Source organism: Equus przewalskii, chromosome 30, assembly GCF_037783145.1.
Source record: "Equus przewalskii isolate Varuska chromosome 30, EquPr2, whole genome shotgun sequence".
NCBI classification, from domain to species: domain Eukaryota; kingdom Metazoa; phylum Chordata; class Mammalia; order Perissodactyla; family Equidae; genus Equus; species Equus przewalskii.
Genome location: NC_091860.1, coordinates 14683274 through 14703463, shown reverse-complemented (window position 1 = coordinate 14703463; position 20190 = coordinate 14683274). Strand labels below are relative to the sequence as shown.

General features: G+C 38.3%; 1 protein-coding gene across 2 annotated transcripts in view; it reads left to right on the top strand.

Moving 5' to 3' along the window:
* Positions 1-20190, top strand: part of PLXDC2 (plexin domain containing 2) — a 412323-nt gene that overhangs the window by 149601 nt on the left and 242532 nt on the right. For both annotated transcript variants that reach the window (XM_070601478.1, XM_008519041.2), the window contains exon 3: positions 12194-12405. In XM_070601478.1, the coding sequence (XP_070457579.1) occupies positions 12194-12405 (212 nt within the window). The remainder of the gene's footprint in view (positions 1-12193; positions 12406-20190) is intronic.

Sequence of the window (20190 nt, the reverse complement as noted above, 5' to 3'; positions counted from 1 at the left end):
GGAAAGACTTTTCCAGTTTATCTGGAATTTATTTCTGTGGGTAAAAAAACGTTTACAAAAAGGCAATTCAAAGATAAAGGGAGAATGAAACAATTGTATTCTAAAAGCTTCAGAGCCCTACTAATCTATAAGTGGTTGAAGGTTACTTTGCATTTCCATGTCATTTTGGTGGCTAAATCCTTAACTGGTAGTTTGTATATTTTAGGAATATCACACATTTTGAAATCTAATTTTAGTACAGTTTTTACTGTCTTGATTTCTTTTTTAATGTAATTTTGTTGATTGTGGTTTATTTACAATGTTAAATTGTGTAATCAGCATAAATATATGCAATCATGCAATTTAATTAGGGAATGTTATTTAGGAAAGTAATGACAAAATTCAAGCATTCATGACACTTGAAATTCTTGAGAACTTTATTTTAAAACTGCTCTTTGAATGAATGGTAGTTGATATTCAAATTTAAGTATTTCTCTTTTCCAAAAAATATGAAAAAATCTTGTTAAATTTTGTGGAGCAAAATATGGTATTAAAAGTATGATACAGTTTGTGAAAGACCAAAATTTCTTAACTGTTTACACTGATGTTCAACTTTCTGTTTCTCATCATTTTCTCAATTTTTAGCTTTAAGTTTCCCATTCTTGTGAAAGAGGCTGTTTAGAATATGATTTGTTTTTTTAACTCAAAATCATAGGTTTGCCTAGAGAAATATTTTTTCTGTGTCAAGACAGTTCGCCTCTAGTACCAGCTTGAGTTAATTATGAGGGGAACTGGGTAAGTGGATGAATTATGCAAGTTATCAGCTAGCAAATACTCAGAAAGTACTTAATGAAGCAAGCACATCTTTGTATATAAAGTAATGTATATTTGAGTGTAAATAACAAAGTGTCAGTTTGTTTTAAAGAAATATATGCTTTCTGCTGTAACTAACATATTATTTATGAATCCTTGCTTCACAATGCCTTTGATATTCAGAAGCATAAATCCTTCCTGTGATTTTGTTCATAGAACTTTTTTGTACAGTCATTTGGAGATATCAAAGCTTAAGTAGTTTTGCCCACTGCTTTGCCGTTCAATTGTTGTGTGAAGATATATTTCATTAAATATATGAATCAGATGTGAGAAGTAGAATAATTGGGGAAAAAATCCTTTCTCTTGCTGTATTACTCACTCCGAACATTTCGAAGGACTTTGAAGTTATAATATTGTAAGACTGATCTTTTATTTGAGGAAACTCATATATAGAAAAAGAGGTGAGAAAGCTATAGGAAATTGCACAGAAATTGGCAGAGCTGCTTCTAATTTTCTCAAGATATAACCCAACATATCGAAGTATTCAAGGCTAAGAATTTCAAGCAGAGAAGTAAGATTGTTTTAAGGAAGAGCTGCCATGATGGAAAATCAGGTCACCCCTCCAAGTATGGCATGACGTCACTCAGGGGAACAGACACACTGGACACCCTGGGAAGTTTTCACTAAGAACATTTATTATAAAAACAAAAAGGAGCACAAAGATGAATAAATGACACCTCCCCTGGATAAGCTCACAGTAGTTTGTAGAAAAGTGGCATTTAATCAATAATTACAATATAATGAGAAGAACACAGCAATATGTTTCAGTAAAGTCCTATGAAGTCATATTAAAATAACTCCACCTACGCAAATCATATGATAGTGCTGAGGGAAGGATTCACTAAGTTGGAATATTTTAACTTGACTTTCAAAAAGTAAAGACTTAGGGCTTTTTTCCCTCATTATAGAAGCAATAAAATGTATAAATAAAGATATGCCAAAAGAACTAAGTAAAAACTAGCTGCAGCTATCTTGTGAAACACAGAGAAAAATACTGGTAGTATACAATGTATTTCTTTCTGTCTTTTCTTTTGTGTTTGTGCATATTTGTATATATGTTTCTTTCTTTCTTTTTTTTTCCTGAGGAAGATTTACCCTGAGCTAACATCCACTGCCAATCTTCCTCTTTTTGTATGTGAGCCACCACCACAGCCTGGCCAAGGACAGACCAGTGTTGTAAGTCTGCACCCAGGAACTGAACCTGGGCCACTGAAGTGGAGCATGCCAAACCTAACTAGGCCACCAGGGCTGACACATATATATTTTTTCTATTACCCAATTCAAATCATACCATATACAGCTTTCTATACTTATTCATAAATCTTTTTTGGACATCTAAGAATATTTCCACAGTATCAAATCCTAGAAGACTTTTACTACAGATTGAAAAATTGTCCATATGAAATTTTGATTAAAATTAGGATCCCACTACCAATATTGGATAATACAATCCTCGATTCAAAAAACACCCTATCAAATACTGACAAGTAACAATTTTACAATCAATCTCTCAAGGTAGCAGAGAAAAGAATTGTATTTTATTGCATTTCTTTCACTTCTTATAATGTTAAACATTTTTATATATGTATTAGTCTTTATACTTTCTTTGTTGTGAATTATCTATGCATGACATTTGCCATTTTAAAAATAGAAGACTAAACTTTTAAAAAAAATTACTGGTATATATATTTGTCCATATTAAGATAAACCATATGTGATTGCCATTTTGTAGGTCGGAAAATCGAACAGATATACATAGTATTAATCATGATATATGATATTTTTCCTGCTGGCCTTTTAAATATATATAAAATTGAAATCAGACTGTTTATTTTTCTACTTATTTTTTAATGGCTTTCTATTGTGTTTGTGTGTTTTGTGTAATGACTGAATCTCCAACTTGAGCATCTTAAGATGGTATTTTGTTTACCCTGTATTTGTAACCTTAGCATGCAGCAGGAAACCCATAGATATATATTTTGTAGTTGTATTTTTTACCTTTGTCCAGGAATGATATTCAACATTTAACAACTAATAATACCTGGTCAGTCATAAGGGGCACAGACCAGGCCACAGGGCTGAGCCGGATCTAGAGGGTTTGTCAAACCAGGTGTTTCTCCCCTAATTGTTGGGTTATGTGGAGGACATTGCTCATCTTTTTGGGGGGTGGTGGGGGGGGGGTGAGTGCAGTTAATCTGTTAATTTGTTCAGGTTGGACTCTAGAATCGCTTAGTGAAATTTCAGAAAAATACTGCTGGGTTTGACTTTAAGAATATGGTATGTCTTTCACTTACTAAATCATCTTTTAATAAAGAAACGTGGGCCCAGAGTGGTTGAGTGCCTTGTCTGAGGTCGCACAGTTATAACTTTAGGACCATAAGTTTTTAAAAAACAAACAATAGAAATAATTTTGTGTTGAAGAAATTGCAGGTGTTATTGGTGGTTTGTCCAAGTCCACACAAATCTCTAGAGGGCATTCAACCTATAGAAATTTGGGGCTATTTTGGTAAAGCTATGATTTACCTGATTTAAATCAGATAAAATTTATAAAACATAATCTGATAGAAATACATGCCCTAGCTGTCATCTGCGGTCACTGGCTAAGTCAGGCTGGGCTCAGCATTAGGCCATTATGGATTCTGACCCCACAAACTGAATACGGTCTGATGACAATATGCAATGAGACTGAGTCTATCAGACATCTGGCAGCCATAATTTAATAGAAGGCCCTCAGTGATTTGGGCCCGTGGCATTTGGACATCATCTTTGACACTGGCCGCCATTATAACAATTGATTCCAGCTGGCCAATTCTGGCTCAGAAGGCTCACATTTTCCATAGAGGGACTATTGGCCATGACTGGTCCTTGTTTACAGAATTTTCCATCTCTCCTGGCTGGCAGAGTCACACTTTTCATTCATTGGGACTTAAACTTTAGTGCAGAGCCCATATTTTAAAATCATCCATTCCTAATGCAGGAAACAAGGGTATTTTAGGACGACTGATGATAAATAGAGGTATTAAGTTATTTTACCAAATAGTTTTAGTTTTGTATTGTGCTAGGGAGTGTCTAACCTCTCGTAATAGATGAATTTTCACAAATTAAATAGTAAACCAGAAAACAAATGTAGAATATTTAATAGATGGTCCCAAATAGCTTGAAATATGTTTAGCTAGCCAGTAGCATGATAGACTTTTATAGCTGGGAGGGACCATAAAGACTATAAAGGTGCTTCCTCTCATTTTACAGATAGCACAAGGTCACATAACTAAAAATTCCTTGTGTTTTTTGAGTTCATTATGTAGTATTTTCTACAGCAAATCATAAGGACCTTATTAAAAGATAGATTCTCGGATTTAATTAAATGCCATTTTCTCTTTTTATAGATTATTTGTAGTTTATGGCTTATGTGGAAATGAGCTTATTCCTCAAATCTGACAGATTTATCTGAAAAATCAGTGGATGGCCTGAGTTCTTTGACAATCGTCTCTTTTATTATAAAGTGAGAAGCCATCATCACAGCAAAACGAATGCTGAAATCTACTTGAAGGAATTCAATTTTTCTTTTAAGTTTATACTGGATAGTTAACAGAAAATCCTCAATTAACAAGAAGATTATTTATTTTAAAGTGCTTTCCAGCCTTTTAAGATATAATAAAAACTGTAATCAATATTAATGTGCCATTACTTTCTGCCCTATTTTCACATTAATAGAGTCATTTCCTCACATTAGCAGAGTCAACTTGATGGCATATTGTATTCCTGACTTGCTTTCACATGCTGCCTTGTTTACGAATTTTTGTTGTTTTAAATAGCACATTTTGTCTAATGTATTATTTTTTTCTTTTAGATTGTTTCTTTGTGTCCTGTCACTAGGCTCTGCGATAGAGTGCTAAATTGACTCCCTGAGGCAGATTACATGGGAGTTAAGACCCAGCCTCTGGATCCAGCTCTGGCTACTTTGCCAGTCCATCACTCCCCCTCTCATACGCATCAATTTCCTCTTATGTAAAATGGGGTAATAATAGTATATGCCAAATACATTAATTATGCAAATATTTAGAACAGTGCTGGCTAGGTAACTAACCCTACATGAAGGTTAGTTATGATTATTCATATTATTAGTAACCCATTATTAGAAGAAATGCATAAAACACCTCTGTTTTATAACTGTCAACACAGTTTTATTTTATTCTATTTATTTTTAATACTTTAGTAAATATATAGCAGCTCCTTAAAATTGTCTTAAATTTTATTAGTGATTGCTGATAAGGTGAAGCAGATTTTCCATAGAATAATTTACTATTTTTATATGTAAAATTAAAATATCTGCTAATTATTTAGTAGTAAAATTAGAAAACTATTAAATTTTAGAAGTGTGAATTGGCTCCTTGCATATATTGGATTGAATGTTTGATTAGATTTTCCCATTTGGTTTCATTTTCTGTATATATTTTTTAAACTCCCTAATGTTCTTCACCAGAAAAATACCCTAGAGTGACCAAGATCCCTACAATGACTCGGGAGTCAGAGAAGGCTGAGGGTGGAGAATAAGGCACTTGCATCTTCGCCCTTGGCCTTCATGGTTCTAAAGCTGTGTTGCCTCTGAGACTGAACTCTTATGCTTCAAACTTCTAGAGTAATTCTCCACTTTTAAGTTAAAATTGTCTCTATTTCATCTACTTTTTTAGCTTTTCAATCTCACTAGGTCATGCCCACATTCTTCAAAGACGTGTGTTGTATTTCTTACTAGGTTCATTAACAGAAAAAAAATTGAGATGCTGAACTGTAGCCGTGAGTGTTGCTGCGCAGCACCCAACTGGCCTGTGAGCTATTTTTGTGTCAAAGTCATATCAGATAAATAGAAGCTGTTATAGATTTGTTTTCCCATAGTTTTCCCCTTCTTCCACCCTTTTATCCCACTACTCAGAAACATGGTTAAAATCTTAAGAAATCGGAAAAGAGGTTACATACATCATTTGTTAAGACACAGTCTTAGATGAACAGCAACCTAGTCAATCATTCATTTACTCACTCATTCATTCATTTGTCATTCAAAAAACTTTGGATGCTTCTTATATTTCAGTGCCCATGCTTAGACTGATGGGATGAAAAATATAAATAAGATAGAGTCCCTGCTCTGAAACGTCTCTGTGTCAGGAGTCTCCAAGGCCACACCCAGGTTTGGTGATAGGCTGGGAGGACTCACAAGACTCGGCCTATCGTTGTACTCATGGCTATGATTTATTACAGCAAAAGGATGCAAAGCAAAATCGGTGAAGGGAAAAGGCACTTGGGTTGATGTCTGGGGAAACCAGGGCGAGTGTCCAAGAGCCTTCTCCAGTGGGAGCACACAGGATGGGTTTAATTCCTCTGGCAACAAGCTGTGACAACACGTGTGAAATATTGTCAACTAGGGAAGTTCATTAGAAACTCAGCGTCCAGGGTTTCACTGGGAGCTGTTCACATAACCACCTTCTGTCTAGCATGTGCCAAAATTCCAGACTTCCAGAAGGAAGGCAGGTGTTCAGCATAAACCTTAATGTTTGTCGAAGCAGTGCAGCCACAGTGAGCCACCCTTAACAGTTAGAGAATGGGGGGAACTCTCCATAAAACTAACTTCCCAGACACCAGCCAAGCGCCAAGCTTGCAAACAGTATTTTCTAAGGACAGCAGTCTCAGGCCCGCTGTGTTAAGTCGTTTCTGCACAATCTCACCTTCAAGTGGGGAGGATGGGCAGAAGAGTGTTTACAGAGTCAGGTAAAAGAGTTATTGGATTATAGAATAAAACTCATTTTGCTCTGCCTGGGGGTGCCAAGGGAAGCTTCATTTAACAAGACAATATTTGAGCTGGATCTTGAAGGAGCTGTGAGATTTCCCGAAGTCTGGGGTTAGGAAGGGCTTCATAAAGGTGAGTTCATATATTCATTGCCAGTAAAGAGATTATTGAGAAATTCTGCATGGTGGGAGCACAGGGCATGATGGAGGAGGCAGAGACAAGACAGAGCAGTGGGAACAAGAGCATGAAGTGTTTTCTACTTTTGTGGGTGTTAAGGGGCCATTAGAGGTTTAATCACAAGAGATAAGTGAATAAATGTGAAAGGTATCTCTGGTAGCAGATGGAGAAAAGACTGGAGAGGGAAGACTTTGAAGTCAGTAAGACCAGTTAGGAGGCAAGAGATGATGACGTGACCTGTGGTGGGACCAGAGCACAGACCAGTGGTCCTCAACCGAGGAGGCACAAAGAATCACTGAGAAGCTTAAAAAGAATATGATGGCTAGGTCCCATTTAAACACTTTCGCCTCTCTCAACAAAGCATTCTGTATGCTTTCTCTTCCTTAGCTATCTTACTCTATAGTGCTATCAGTCAAAACTTCCAAGTCCACTGCATAGTCATTTCACTATTGGACATAACCAAGGATATAACCATTTATAGGGAATTTCCTCTTCGCTTCTGCAATACATTGAGATGCAAAGTCATATGGCAGTCTACCTTAGCCAAATAGTTTCATCTGTTCTCAGATTAATATAGCCGGTAAATCTGTTTGTAGTGATCAAGCTTAATGTTTCTGCAGAGGATTCAGAGGGGTGATTTGGTTCACCTGTCAACTGCAGACCAAAGTGCTTGTCGTGATGGATCTTAATGACATAAGATTCATGTCAATTTACACAGTTACTTCTTAGTGGTCCAACATATATTGTGTGTATGATTTGTACACAAGACTCAAGAAATGGGGTTAAAGATGTTTTCAACATATAACTGTTAGTTAAATGCCAGATATTTAAATAAAATCATTAAGATAAGACACGTATATAAACGTGTAGCCTGGCACAGCTGACTCTCTTCCCTTTTGTTTTTATTTTAAATTATTTTACTTTGTAGTGTATGATAGCACAAAAGAGACTTGCAAGGTTTGCAAAGAATAATATGAGGATATGCATGAGTTTCTTGTTTTACCTAGACATTGTTGGGTTTCATAATGATGTTCTATTTGGAATGTAATGAATTACCTTCTTCAATCATAATTTATGTGCTTTTATTTTTTTGAGGAAGATTAGCCCTGAGCTAACATCTGTGCCTATCTTCCTCTATTGTATATGTGGGACTCCAGCCACAGCATGATTTGGTGAGCGGTGTGTAGGTCCACACCTAGGAAATGAACTGGCAAGCCCCAGGCTGCAGAGCGCGCAAACTTAACTGCTATGCCACCGGCTGGTCCCAATTTACATGCTATTTTAATTGAATAAAAAATCTCAAGAATGTGTTAAGATCAATTTATATGTTATATGTACAGAAATATGTTGTTAAGCTTTGTCTCCTTATATCCAAATGGGAGTCATTAGATATATTTCATGTTTCCGTGAGTACGCGATTAACAACTACAGCAAAACATGTTGGAGAAAATGATCTTTGAGGGTTTTCCATCAGTGGTTTAATTAACATACAGCAGACAGAAAGCAAACAATCTGTTCAGCCAGACCCTTCAAAGACCCCTCCTGTTGCTTTTGTTTTCATTACAGCTGGGAAGAGAAAATTATATCACATATATCTCTTCATCTTTCCTCCGAATGATTCACTTTGGTGGTGATTTAAAGAATAATTTAAAATATTTTTATGCGTTTGAAAGCTCGTGAAGTGCATAGGAATGATTTACAATGTAGATAAACAGGCTGTGGTTTTGCTGATTTTCCTCAGTCTTTATTTCTATAAAATATCCATTTTTGACTTTTTTTATCTTCTCCAAAAATCATTCTGAAATGGGATCAGAATCTAAGCCAATTTCATACTTCAGTCTTGATGAACCATGTATTTCTGAGTTATGAGCACAGAGGAATGTTTCCTCTATGCCCGATTGGGTAGTCTTATTCATGACATAACCAGAGGAAAAGAATTAGGTTGAAAAAGCAATGGAAAGGAAATTCACAGAGGCCGGGGCCTCAAGCTCACAAATTTTCTCGTTAGAAAACCCTCAGGTCCTTCCTGAGATCCTGTTTACTCTCTGTAAATGCAGTTAGAGCCAGCAAATGCTGGAGTGATTGGTTTACAAAGTTTAAGGTAGCAAATTCTAGGAGGAGCAAGCACATCCATGATGGAGGCCATCCAATCAACGGCCGTAATAGCTGTGCTTGCGACAGTAAAGCCAGAGAGAAGAAAAAATTGTAAGCCACTGCTAAAAAACAATTTAAAAGAAAACAAAATCCACCCAAACCCCACAGCTGTCTGGGGACTTACCCTCCTAAGTGCTAGAGTATTTTGGCTTGTTTTATATAGGCAGTCTACCTGTCTGTTAACTTTACCTCCCCCAATAATCCTGCTAAGGGATGAATTTGAATGTTCACTACAAAAACAAAAGTTTGACATATTAACCAAACTACCCAAACTTCAACTAGAGTGGTGTTAAAAGGTAAACTGAGGCATATGAAAAATTTTAAGAGTTTGAGCAAAAATCTGTTAGAATCAGGTAGTGCCAAACCGGAAGTGGTTAGGCATGTTCCACCAGACAGGAGCCAGGGAGAGACTTTTGTGGAGGAAAAGTAGAAGCTAAGCAAGGAAACTCTTTCATTGGCTATAACTTCAGCGTTTGCCTTATTTGGAAAAGCCTTGTTGGCTATTTGTGGTTGGTTGTCCTTAGGTTTATGGTTTCTTAACCTTGAGGCACTTACTGGCTTAGGTTTTGGTTTGCTTACTTGCAGGCTGCTGAGACATTAGAATCACCTCAGTGTAATGGCCTCCTTGTTTAATTAACTTGACAGTGGGGAGTACTAACTTTATTGTCCTTAAGTTTTGAGGTTCCTTTTCATTTGTTCTCTAGGGTAAGAAGGCAGAGAGAAAGTGAGAAAGAGGCCTCCAGGAAGTTGAGAAATAGACTTCCTATGCAGACAGTTCCTGAATGTTAGTTATTTCCTGTCCTCCCTGCCCTGTGCCAGGACCACAGGGCTTAGTGTGACCTTACTGGCCTAACTGAGATGGTAGAAAGTACCATATTTTGTCTTGTGTTATAAATATCTAAAAAGAAAATGGTAAAATCAATGTCAGGCAATTAATATCAAACAATAGCACCCATTTTAAAGAAACCAAGAGTTGCTTTGAAATCCTGTTTAGAAGATTTTAATAATGATGAATTATTTGAAGTATTACGCCTACTTTTTCTGATTTACATCATAGAGGACTGATAAACCTCTGGTTGGAGCCATTCTCTTTGTGTGACTTTTTTTAAAACTGTTTTTGTATCTAGGCCTGCAGATGGACATTCTAACAAGGGTCCTGAATAGATTTTCAATTGTTCCTACATGATTATTTGTATCCAGATAGCCTGTCCCCTAGTGCAAGGGAAATGCACCTCTCTAACGTAGACCTAAGTTTTGTGCTAGGAGGTGTTATCTGGTTGTTATAAAAGTTTTTTGCTCACTTTTGTTCTAAGCTGCCTCATATATTTTTGATAATGAGGCAGGATATATAAATAAAGCAAATAAAATTGTTTTATGTAGCTTTGCCTAGAATCGTAGGTCTTAGAGGCTGACACATCCTCAAGAAAAGCTGTCTGCTTCTGCAGGTAAGATATTCCCATTTGAAATATTGGGTAACTAAAGCACAGAGACTTTTGTAAATTATGTAGATCTCACATCCAGCAAACCTATCAGAAAGACTTCCAGCCCAGATCTCCTGAATTCTTGTACAGTATTTCTTCTATTACTTAATTCTGCTTGGTCTTATTATTCTCAACAATTAATTTATTCATCCATTGATTCACTCAGTCAACAAACATTTATTGAGCACTGTTCAATGGCCAGTAGGGGCACAGTGTTAAAAAAAGAAATGTGTTCTATAGTGATGATGACAATACTGATTAGACACACTTATTGAACATGAAATATTTGGAGGGTGGGAGGGGACCGTGATCAACCCCTTACATATGTGAGTTTTTTCAGCCTTACAACAATTCTATGAATTGAGCACAGTACATTTTTCTGGCTCTTGGGTTCCTTTCTGTGGACTTCTTGGCCATATCTGTCTACATGGTTCTTTAAGCCCCAATATTCTCTGAGCCCAAGGAAAGGTTTAGATTCCCAACACTATGGTGTGTTTCTCTCTGAGCTGTATCCACTAAGGCGTTAGGAGTGGGAGATTTTTTAAGTTCGTGGTGGACCTGAAGAATATCCTCTCTGTCTAGAAGAATTATCAGCACCCTTCTGAGCTGAAGGGGAGATATTTTAGGTCATTTGCATGTGACTAGGAATGATAGCCTTAACTAAGTTGTTAGAGTTCTAAGCAGCTTATTCAATGATATTATAAGCTGCATTAAATACATTTTGTCTTCTTGGAATGTTCTTGTATTGAGGGGAACAGCACAGCTATAATGAAATCACTGTTCTCTCAGCCCTTTATGAACTCATATCCTGCTGGTTATAAAGCCTGTCAATTCATATCTTTTGGTAATAGTTGCATAGAAGAGTGCTGTTCTTCTTGGTCAGAAACTGAATTTCCCATACTTGTGGTACTCCTTCCCCTGCTGACCTACTGAAATGAAAGTCTAGGAGCAATGATGAAATCTAATTTTCCCTCCTGGGGTAGCAGGATGAGCTGGGTCAGCAAGGCCTGTCCCTACAGATGGCTTTAAAATACCTTTGTGATTTGATCTCCTTGCCTTCCCATCCATTTCTCTAAGTGCCTATCACTGTCATCCGTTACCACCCTGACAAGATTCCAAGGTGAGAACAGCACAAATGAAAGAGAGCGTGTGTGATGTCTCCTGAGGGGGTTGTTTATTAAATGAGTTAGGCGATGGAGCAAGTCTGACTTGCGAGCTACAGGGTAATTTAGCACATTCACACAAAGATCATCCCATGTATTATTTAACCCGTTCAAATACATTGTCGTCTCTTTGCTGCCCAGCATAACTCAGGTGAAGGGAACGTCAGCTCACAAGTTAATAATGTCTGACTTTGATTTTCAAATGTGCTGGAAATCACTTGGTTTCTTTCCTTTGTTTGCATTGTAGCTTGTTTTCTCAGAACGACGAGAGAATGTTTATGAAGTATGTGTGTGGTGGGCGGGGAGGGAAGGGAATAAAAATGCATTGCTTCAGGGCTGCACATCTGTTTTAGGGACTCTGCTGGATCTGCACATTAACCATTGTCATGACTTATGGCGTGTCCTAAAATTGCATTCTACTCAGAGTTGTTCATACCGACTCAAAATATTACAATTAAACAGATTTCACTGTTGTGAGTGAGTTTCCTATTTTCATGACTCGCAGAATGTGTTTTCTGCTCTAGTAGATGGCATGGGTATGATTCGTAACAAGTGGTAACTCATTATTTTCTTTCTTTTTCAAACAGATTGGCAGTATCAAGTTGCACAGGCCTTCCCGCAAACAGAAGAGGAGGTGGAAGTGGACTCACACGCATTCAGCCACCGGTGGAAACGGAACTCGGATTCTCTCAAGGCAGTAGACTCGAACCGAGCAAGCCTGGGCCAAGACTCCCCAGAGCCCAGAGGCTTCACGGACCTGCTCCTGGACGATGGGCAGGACAACAACACCCAGATCGAGGTAGGCAAATAATCTGGGTCATTGAAACAGATTAATGAATACATGTCTTGGAAGGCACCCAACTTCCATGTATATATAAACAATGACCTCAGCTCAAGCTAGAGCTTTTGGACTTCTTTGTAAGGATCAATTGAATTCATTATATTCATTAATAATTAATTTGTTAATATTCAGTAATTCAATAAAATTATAATTATATTAAATAAATAGTAGCTAAGCCATTAAATCACAAATTCATTTACTCAGGAAACAGATAAACAGGTTCTTGGTGTGGTGGTAACAGTGAGGGGACACAAAGATGAGTAAAATACAGCACCTGCTTGCAAGGACTTCATTGTGTAAGGAGCTCTAAATGCCATAACCAAATCATCCCTGTGCCATGTGATATGTACAAAAAAATATAGAGCCTGTAGCGTGGCATGGAACAAGGAGTGATCCATCCCACTTGAGTTTGGGGGAATGGGCTGTGTCAGAAAGGCTGAGGAGCGGGCATTCAGGCAGTGGCTTGGCAGACTGAGAGGAATTCATCCTATTGATAACCTGCCAGTGGTAGGAGAGATTTCTGACAGAGCGAATTGCTTCTGCAACGGCTGCATCTTACAGGGGCATGATGTGCTGAGGAGTCTCGTGGGTTGACCAACTGTCTCAGTTTTCCCAGGACTGAGGGGTTTCCTGGGGTGTGGGATTTTCAGTACTAAAAGTGGGGCAGTTCTGGGCAAATTGGGATGGTTAGTTACTCTTCGATTGTTAGTAATTCTTTGCTGTGGTTGGAGCCATGAAGTAGAAGGAGGAGGATGGTTGGAGATTGACTTGGTGAGTATGGAGTTTGCTGAAGGCAGATTTTAGGGTCTCCCAGAGGCCTCAAGGGTGGTATTGCACTGTTTAAGTTTCCATTGTCCTTAGCATTACAAATCATAAAATATGATCTTGTTAGTACACTAGGTATAATAGAAACAATCAGGTGAATCTTATGGAAATAAGTGAAAACCACCCAAATGAGAACAAACCCTGGCAATTAATTCAGTTTGCTATAGCAAGGGAGTCAGCCACCATCACTTGCCTTTGGCAGGGACTCAAATGCAGGCAGAGGAGTTGGGAAGGTTTCCAGTTATAGAAAGAGAAGGCCCAGGTAAGCTCTGATGGGAGGTTGTTGGGATGGAGAAGCTGGACGAGGGCTAATTAGAAGCAGAGCATCTCACGTGATTGGTTTAGGGGGCATGTTTGGCTTTCTGTGATTGGTCCTCCTGAGATGGATGCAGGAACAGAAAAAGAAGGGAAACTGTCAGTTATGAACCAAGTCCTGCCATTCTGGGCTGATTGCTGAGAATGTTGTGTTTTGGCTTCCTGGACTGGCTGCTGTAGAGGTTGGGGTCAGAGTTCTATTATCATCCGTGGTCTGGCCGTTGTCCATTTGTATATTCTATCTCAATCTGAAGTTGTAGTTTCTGCATTTTTCCAGGTGACAGGTTTATAATTTTTAAGAAGCAGCATTCTTTTCACTGCCCTGAAATACTCATTATTTAGGAAAAGAGGTCAACTGCATGAAACAGATACTATATAGTTGGCAAAGAGTAGCAAGGCATCATTTTGTTCCCTCACAGTGAGAGGGAATCTTTAGAAGATCTGAGGCACAGGCCATTGGGATTCTGTGCATGTGAGAAGCTCAGCAATTTTCAAAACCCCTCCACATCTCCTTTGCTAGTATGTGACTCTGGTGGTCCCCGGCTGCCCCAGCCAGGCCCCTTAAGAGGCAACAGAGGATGTGCCAGGAGCAGAAGTCATATAATATCTGTAAGAGGCTATTCTGACTCCTGCAGAGTGCCTGCTATTTTGGCAACAATGTTGTTATAGCAACTCGAAGTAGGCAACATAATTTTTCCCTGAGCGGCTCTTTAGCTAGGGTGCAGCATAAAGAAAGGAGAGCAGAACAGAAGCAGAGGTGTTTACTCTCTGCCCAGAACTAGTACCCTGCTGAGATTAAAAGGGGAAAACATAGATTGCTAGAACTCTGTGATCTCGATGGAGGATGCTAAATTTTCCTGATCAGTTGTAAAATAGAAAATTCCATCGCTCAGGGATGTCTGAACCCCCCTCAAAATACAATCCCAGTCATTAATGATAGCCGTGATTTTGTTATTCAGCCAACTTTTTTCTTCTCTACCTTAACAGAGGGAGAGCACATAATGTCAGTGGTTTCGAATCAGTAAAAAGAAGGAGGAAGTATGGTGCAGGGAGCTATTTGCTGGGTGTTCACTCCCTGCTAACACCTACCAGGTGCTGTAGTGATGGATACTATCTTGCTTAGTCCTTCCATCAGCCTAGTGAGATTTGCATCACTGGGTAATCTCAATGACTTTCACACGAAGGCAACTTCAGATTTAGCGTTAGTGTTTTTTCCTAAGGTATCCCATTAATAAGTAAAGGAGTTGGAATTCAAACCCAGGCTTACCCAGTTCCCAAGGTTTATCATTTCTGCTTGACTTTGCTTCCTCTAATATAAGGACAGGTATATGGCATTTTGATTACATAATGATTTGGGGTAATGGCAGCACCTGCATATCCATGAGAGAGTAAATTTGGGTTTCACTTTGGCTAGAAGGGGTCTTGTCTTGAAGCTAGATTTGTATAACAAGAGGACTGCTTTTTTTTTGGAAAGTTTATTTCTTTTGATGGGGTTCTGGGGATCGATGGAGATTATTGGGGCTCTACAGTCCCATAAGTCACTTCTTGGCACCACCACTAGTTTTGGAAACGAAAGCCCACATCTGAAACTTCTCTGCAAAGTTTATTTATCCTGGCCCTTGAAATAGTAATTTTGAACACTGTTGCATCTCTTCTGGGGAAAATAATTTCGCCTGATTGAGTTAAACAGGAATAAGAAAGAAAGGAACCAAATGGTTATAAAGTGACTACTCTGTGCTGGGCGTTGTGACAAGATCTTTCTTATCTTTTAGGAATAAGCATCTTGATTTATAATGGTTAATACAAGCAATGAACACGTGTGCTTTTTCCTTTAGATGCTTTAGATGCTTCCAAAGTTGATGTCAGGAATCAGAATTATTTTGCCCGAGAGCCCTGGCTATAGTAGGAGCTGTGAAAATAATTTGTTTCCCAGGGAGGCTAAAACTACCCAGAATGTCACTCCTGTGCATGTTCTCTTCACTTCTGCCATTGTCTAGACTTTATACTCTATTTTCATCACTAAACAAAGACAAAAACAAAACACAATAGCATGTTTACCGTTTTGGCACCAATTCGTTATGAAACAAAGACTGTTATTCTCCTAAACTGGTGACAGTATTTTTTCTGGCTCTGCACAAGAACAGATAATGGAGGGATTGTAAAGCTTAGCATCCAAGTTAAAGAACTCTTCCAATTGAAGTTTTTTGTTGTTGTTCTCCGTATTTTCTTTTTAAATATTCTTCCCATAAAGATGTAAAGATGTTTTGAAACCAGGTGTATTTCCTGGTGAATAAGCGGGCACTCAACACTGAGCAAACGCCACTGTTGATCTGAATGTTGATTTATACGAGGCCTTTCTTCTTGTATTTCCTCTGTTCCTGTGGACTTGTAACCACTTAGCAAAGCAAGAAGAAAAGCACTTTCTTCTGATTGGTAGGTATTTAAAGTGAGGTGTCATAAAACCGTCCCTAGCATGCTACGTTTTGTAATTATTTGGGGGAATTTAAGGGCTTCCAGGACTTTCAGGTGAGGTTGAATTCCATTCATGATTCAGCCTTGTGTGAGCAGCCTTCAGTGAATTTTGTGACCCCAGAGACACATGCATGCATCAGCAGCGTGTGTGTCTCCACCTGGCTGCTGGCTGCCCTGTCATTTCCTGGCACAGAGCTCTTGCAGCATCAGTGGTGCCTTATAGAGTGGAGAGGGCTGGTGAGAATTCCTGATTTGCATGATGCTCAGTTTTACCAGCCTAGTCCCGTAGCTGATATTGGTAACTTACAGTTCTTCACTTTACAGAAATCAATTTCAAATTCCTTTGTAAAACCCTGAACCAAATCTGTGGTTTTTACCACTTATTCACGTGCAGTGTCTGGAGCATCGTATTCCCTCTCTTGGGACAATGAAAGTATTTCTGAAAAGGATTATTAAGTGTGATGTTTTTGCCTTGATTCAAAAGCACCTGTGGCTGGGGGCAGTGCAGTGGTGTTTAACAAAAGCATGGATGGAATTTGCTGGATGACTTGAAGAAGGGAAGATTTAAAAACAGGACTTATGGGTCATGTAAGTGTAGCTTCACGATCCAAACTGACCTAGAAATTGTCAATTCGGCCAGTGCCTCTAAGGTCATGCAGATGTGGCTAGACCACAGACCACAATTTGAGTTTCAAGGGGTTAGGCCACAAAGCAGAGTTAGCTATTGGTTTTGAGGATATAAATTTTGTGAAAAATCTTAGATTAAGTTTAGTTGCCTACCTTCAACATGTCTTGTGGATTTCTCATTCTGGTGCCAAATTAAAAATTGAAGGCATGTCGAGCGATTATTATACCATCTATGTAACAGTTGTATCATCTATGTTTACGTTAAAGCTGTTATCTTAGGAAGGTACAATTGAGAATCGTCAGCAAACATGTGTGATAAATGCAGCTAAAAACTAGTGATCAACCGTTTTTCTCCTAAATGCGTATGTAAAAACTCTCTTTGATCTTCTGCTGTGGCATACATTGGCAATTGTGTCTGCATCTTGATTTTAAGAATTGTACAATATGTTTCTTTAAAAAGTTAGCAATTGCTAATTGCCGCACACAAGGTTATTGTGCGTGTTCTAATATTTTATTGCAGTCCAAAACAAGGTAATCTATTTGAAAGGAAAGAATTCACTGGCAAATGCTTAGTCTAAAAAAGAGTGTGGTTGTTTGATGATTATTTTACAAAGAAAAAGGCAAATTCCATAATGTTCCCCGTGGGCAGAATGTCCGTGGTATGTTTGCAGTGTAGAGAATACATCTGAATATTCTGAGATAATGAAAAATCTATTGCTCATGTGTCTCAAGCCTAAATGGACTTTCTCCATTTCAGAGATCTGACAATAACAATGATAAATATAAATATAGGGTAGTCATAAGACACATCATCCCATTTCACAGAAATAGAGTAATGGAAACTTGCAGAATACTGCTGGGCTGCTATTCTTCTCAGTGAACTCATAGAACAGAATATTTATATAGGAGAAGAATGTGATAATGCAGATTTGTGACATTTTTCAAAAGAAATAAATGTACTACCTGATAATGAACAGCTCTGCTACTGTATATTATGAATATGAAAAGCTGGTGTAGATTTTTTTTAATGAAGCATTTCCATCTTAGGGGATTTTAAATATGCAGAGACGTCAATATGTCCTTGTAGAATCCAGAAGCTGTGCAAAGAGGATACTAGGATTAATCCTGAAGAAGCACTCGTATTTGACTCCAGTGAATTAAAATTGTCCAAATGCTTGTAGGTGTCAGATTGGAAGATGAGAAAGAAAACAATGTGAGGGCACACAGTTGAAAAGGAGGAGAAATACTGCATAGGTTAATCACTACCCAGAAGGAGACCCTTATTCTGTAAAGAGCCATGATTAATGTAGGGACAAGGAGTCACTGAACTAAGTCACGGAGACTTAGGTAGTCAAGTATCAAGGTATTTCTAGACAGGTTTGCACAGATAAGCAGGAGCAAGACTTTAAACTTCCTTTCCCACTATTGTCTTACCCTCTTCGGGCTGCTACAACAAAAATACCATAGACTGGGCAGCTTAAATGACAAACATTTATTTCTCACAGCGCTGGAGGCTGGGAAGTCCAAGATCAAGGAGCTGGCAGATTCAGTGTCTGATGAGAGTCCTCTTCCTGGTTCATAGAGAGCCATTCTTTTGCTGTGTCCTCACATGGCTGAAGAGGCTAGAAAGCTCTCTGGTATCTCTTTTATAATCCCATTTATGGGGGCTCCACCCTTGGGACATAGTCACCTCCCCAAACCCCCGCTTCCTAATACCATCACATTGGTGGTTAGGATTTCAACATATGAATTTGGAGGGACACAAACACTCAGTTCATAACGCTATGCTAGGGTGTTTGGGATTTATCAGGAAGGTACGTGGAAGCCACTGAAAGATTTCCAATAGGGAAAGGCAAGATTGCATTGATGCTCCTAAAATATTGCTGTGGGGGACTGAGTGGAGATCAGACAGCCCAAATCTAGGAATGAAAAGATGAATTAAATTTAGGTGAGAATTGTTGTGGAGTGACATGACATAGTGGTTAGGGGGAAGGCTATGGATAAGCATATGAATTTCAGAAATATTTAGAGTTCTAATCGCTAACTTATGTTAACCACTATGAGCAAAGTTTTGCCCAAATTTCTGGTGCTTGCTTGATTCTGAGAGTTCATTCCAGATCCTTGACATTGCCTTCCCCAAGAGAGTGGCCTGCTACAACCTTGACATCACCCATCTCATGTGGGTTGGGAATTGTCCTCATTTATTCAACTCTGTATCAGCAAAGGCAGTACGTTAACTGATGACAAATCTATTTCAATTTCTTCTGTTTTGGTAACTGGCAAAAAAACACATATTTTTAAACTTCTGATTTAATCCCATTCACTTTCTTTTAGAATATTGATGAGGACTTTTCGTTTTCAAAGAAGAAAATGCTCTGAAAATAGTAAATCAGGCAGAACTTATCTGTAATTATTACTCATCCTCTAAAAAGATAATGAGGATTAAAATAGAGTATCATACATCTTGCTCAATTATAGATCATTCTTAGCTTGACATATCAGCTCTTTATTGAAACAAAAATGGAAAAAGATCCATAACTATCCTTCAGAGAGTTCCATAACGAATAACTGAAATATTTCTATGATGCTTCACTATTGGCTAATTGAGTTTACTTAGAGTAATGGCATGGAAACAGTCTTTGGGGTGATGCATACATGTTGTAAAATTATTAATTGTTCTAGTCATACAGTTTATTTGCAGAGCAAGAATTATGTTTGAGAGTGAATAATATTCTTTCATTCTCTGTGTACAAAGAGTAATATTATATTTAACCTCCCCCACCAAGATCCTGAGATTAATTCTAAGAATGTCGCACTGGGTCTTTCCTATCTCAGTCTCCTAGCCTTTCATGAGCACTCTGTTATATTCTCTGCCTCTCTTTGTATTAACTAGTGATGGGGATAGGGAAATTCTAATATAGGGAGCACCAGGGAACTCCTACCCAGTTGAATTTCTATTCTATCATCTTGCAATCTTATTTTTCTTCTTTGCCCACACTAACTTCCCACAGGACATTTAATATACACTTTTATACAAATTATTATTTTCAACATCAAAAATTATAGTACAGTGGGGCTGGCCCCGTGGCCGAGCGGTTAAGTTCGCGCGCTCTGCTGCACGCGGCCCAGTGTTTCATTGGTTCGAATCCTGGGCGCGGACATGACACTGCTCATCAAACCACGCTGAGGCAGCGTCCCACATGCCACAACTAGAAGGACCCACAACAAAGAATATACAACTATGTACCGGAGGGCTTTGGGGAGAAAAAGGAAAAAATAAAAAAAAATAAAATAAAAATAAAAAAATTATAGTACAGCTTAATGTTCTGGGTCTAGATCTTTAGCTAACTGATTTTTTAAAATCATGCTGAAAAAAAAGATTAATTATTTTGGAAATCCAGAATGTGGCCAGTCTTTATATGCTGAGCAAAGGGTTCAGGGTGAAGGAGCAAGTGGCCACTAAGCATGGGCTGCAATTCAGAAGCAGAAAATCCAGCAGATGCT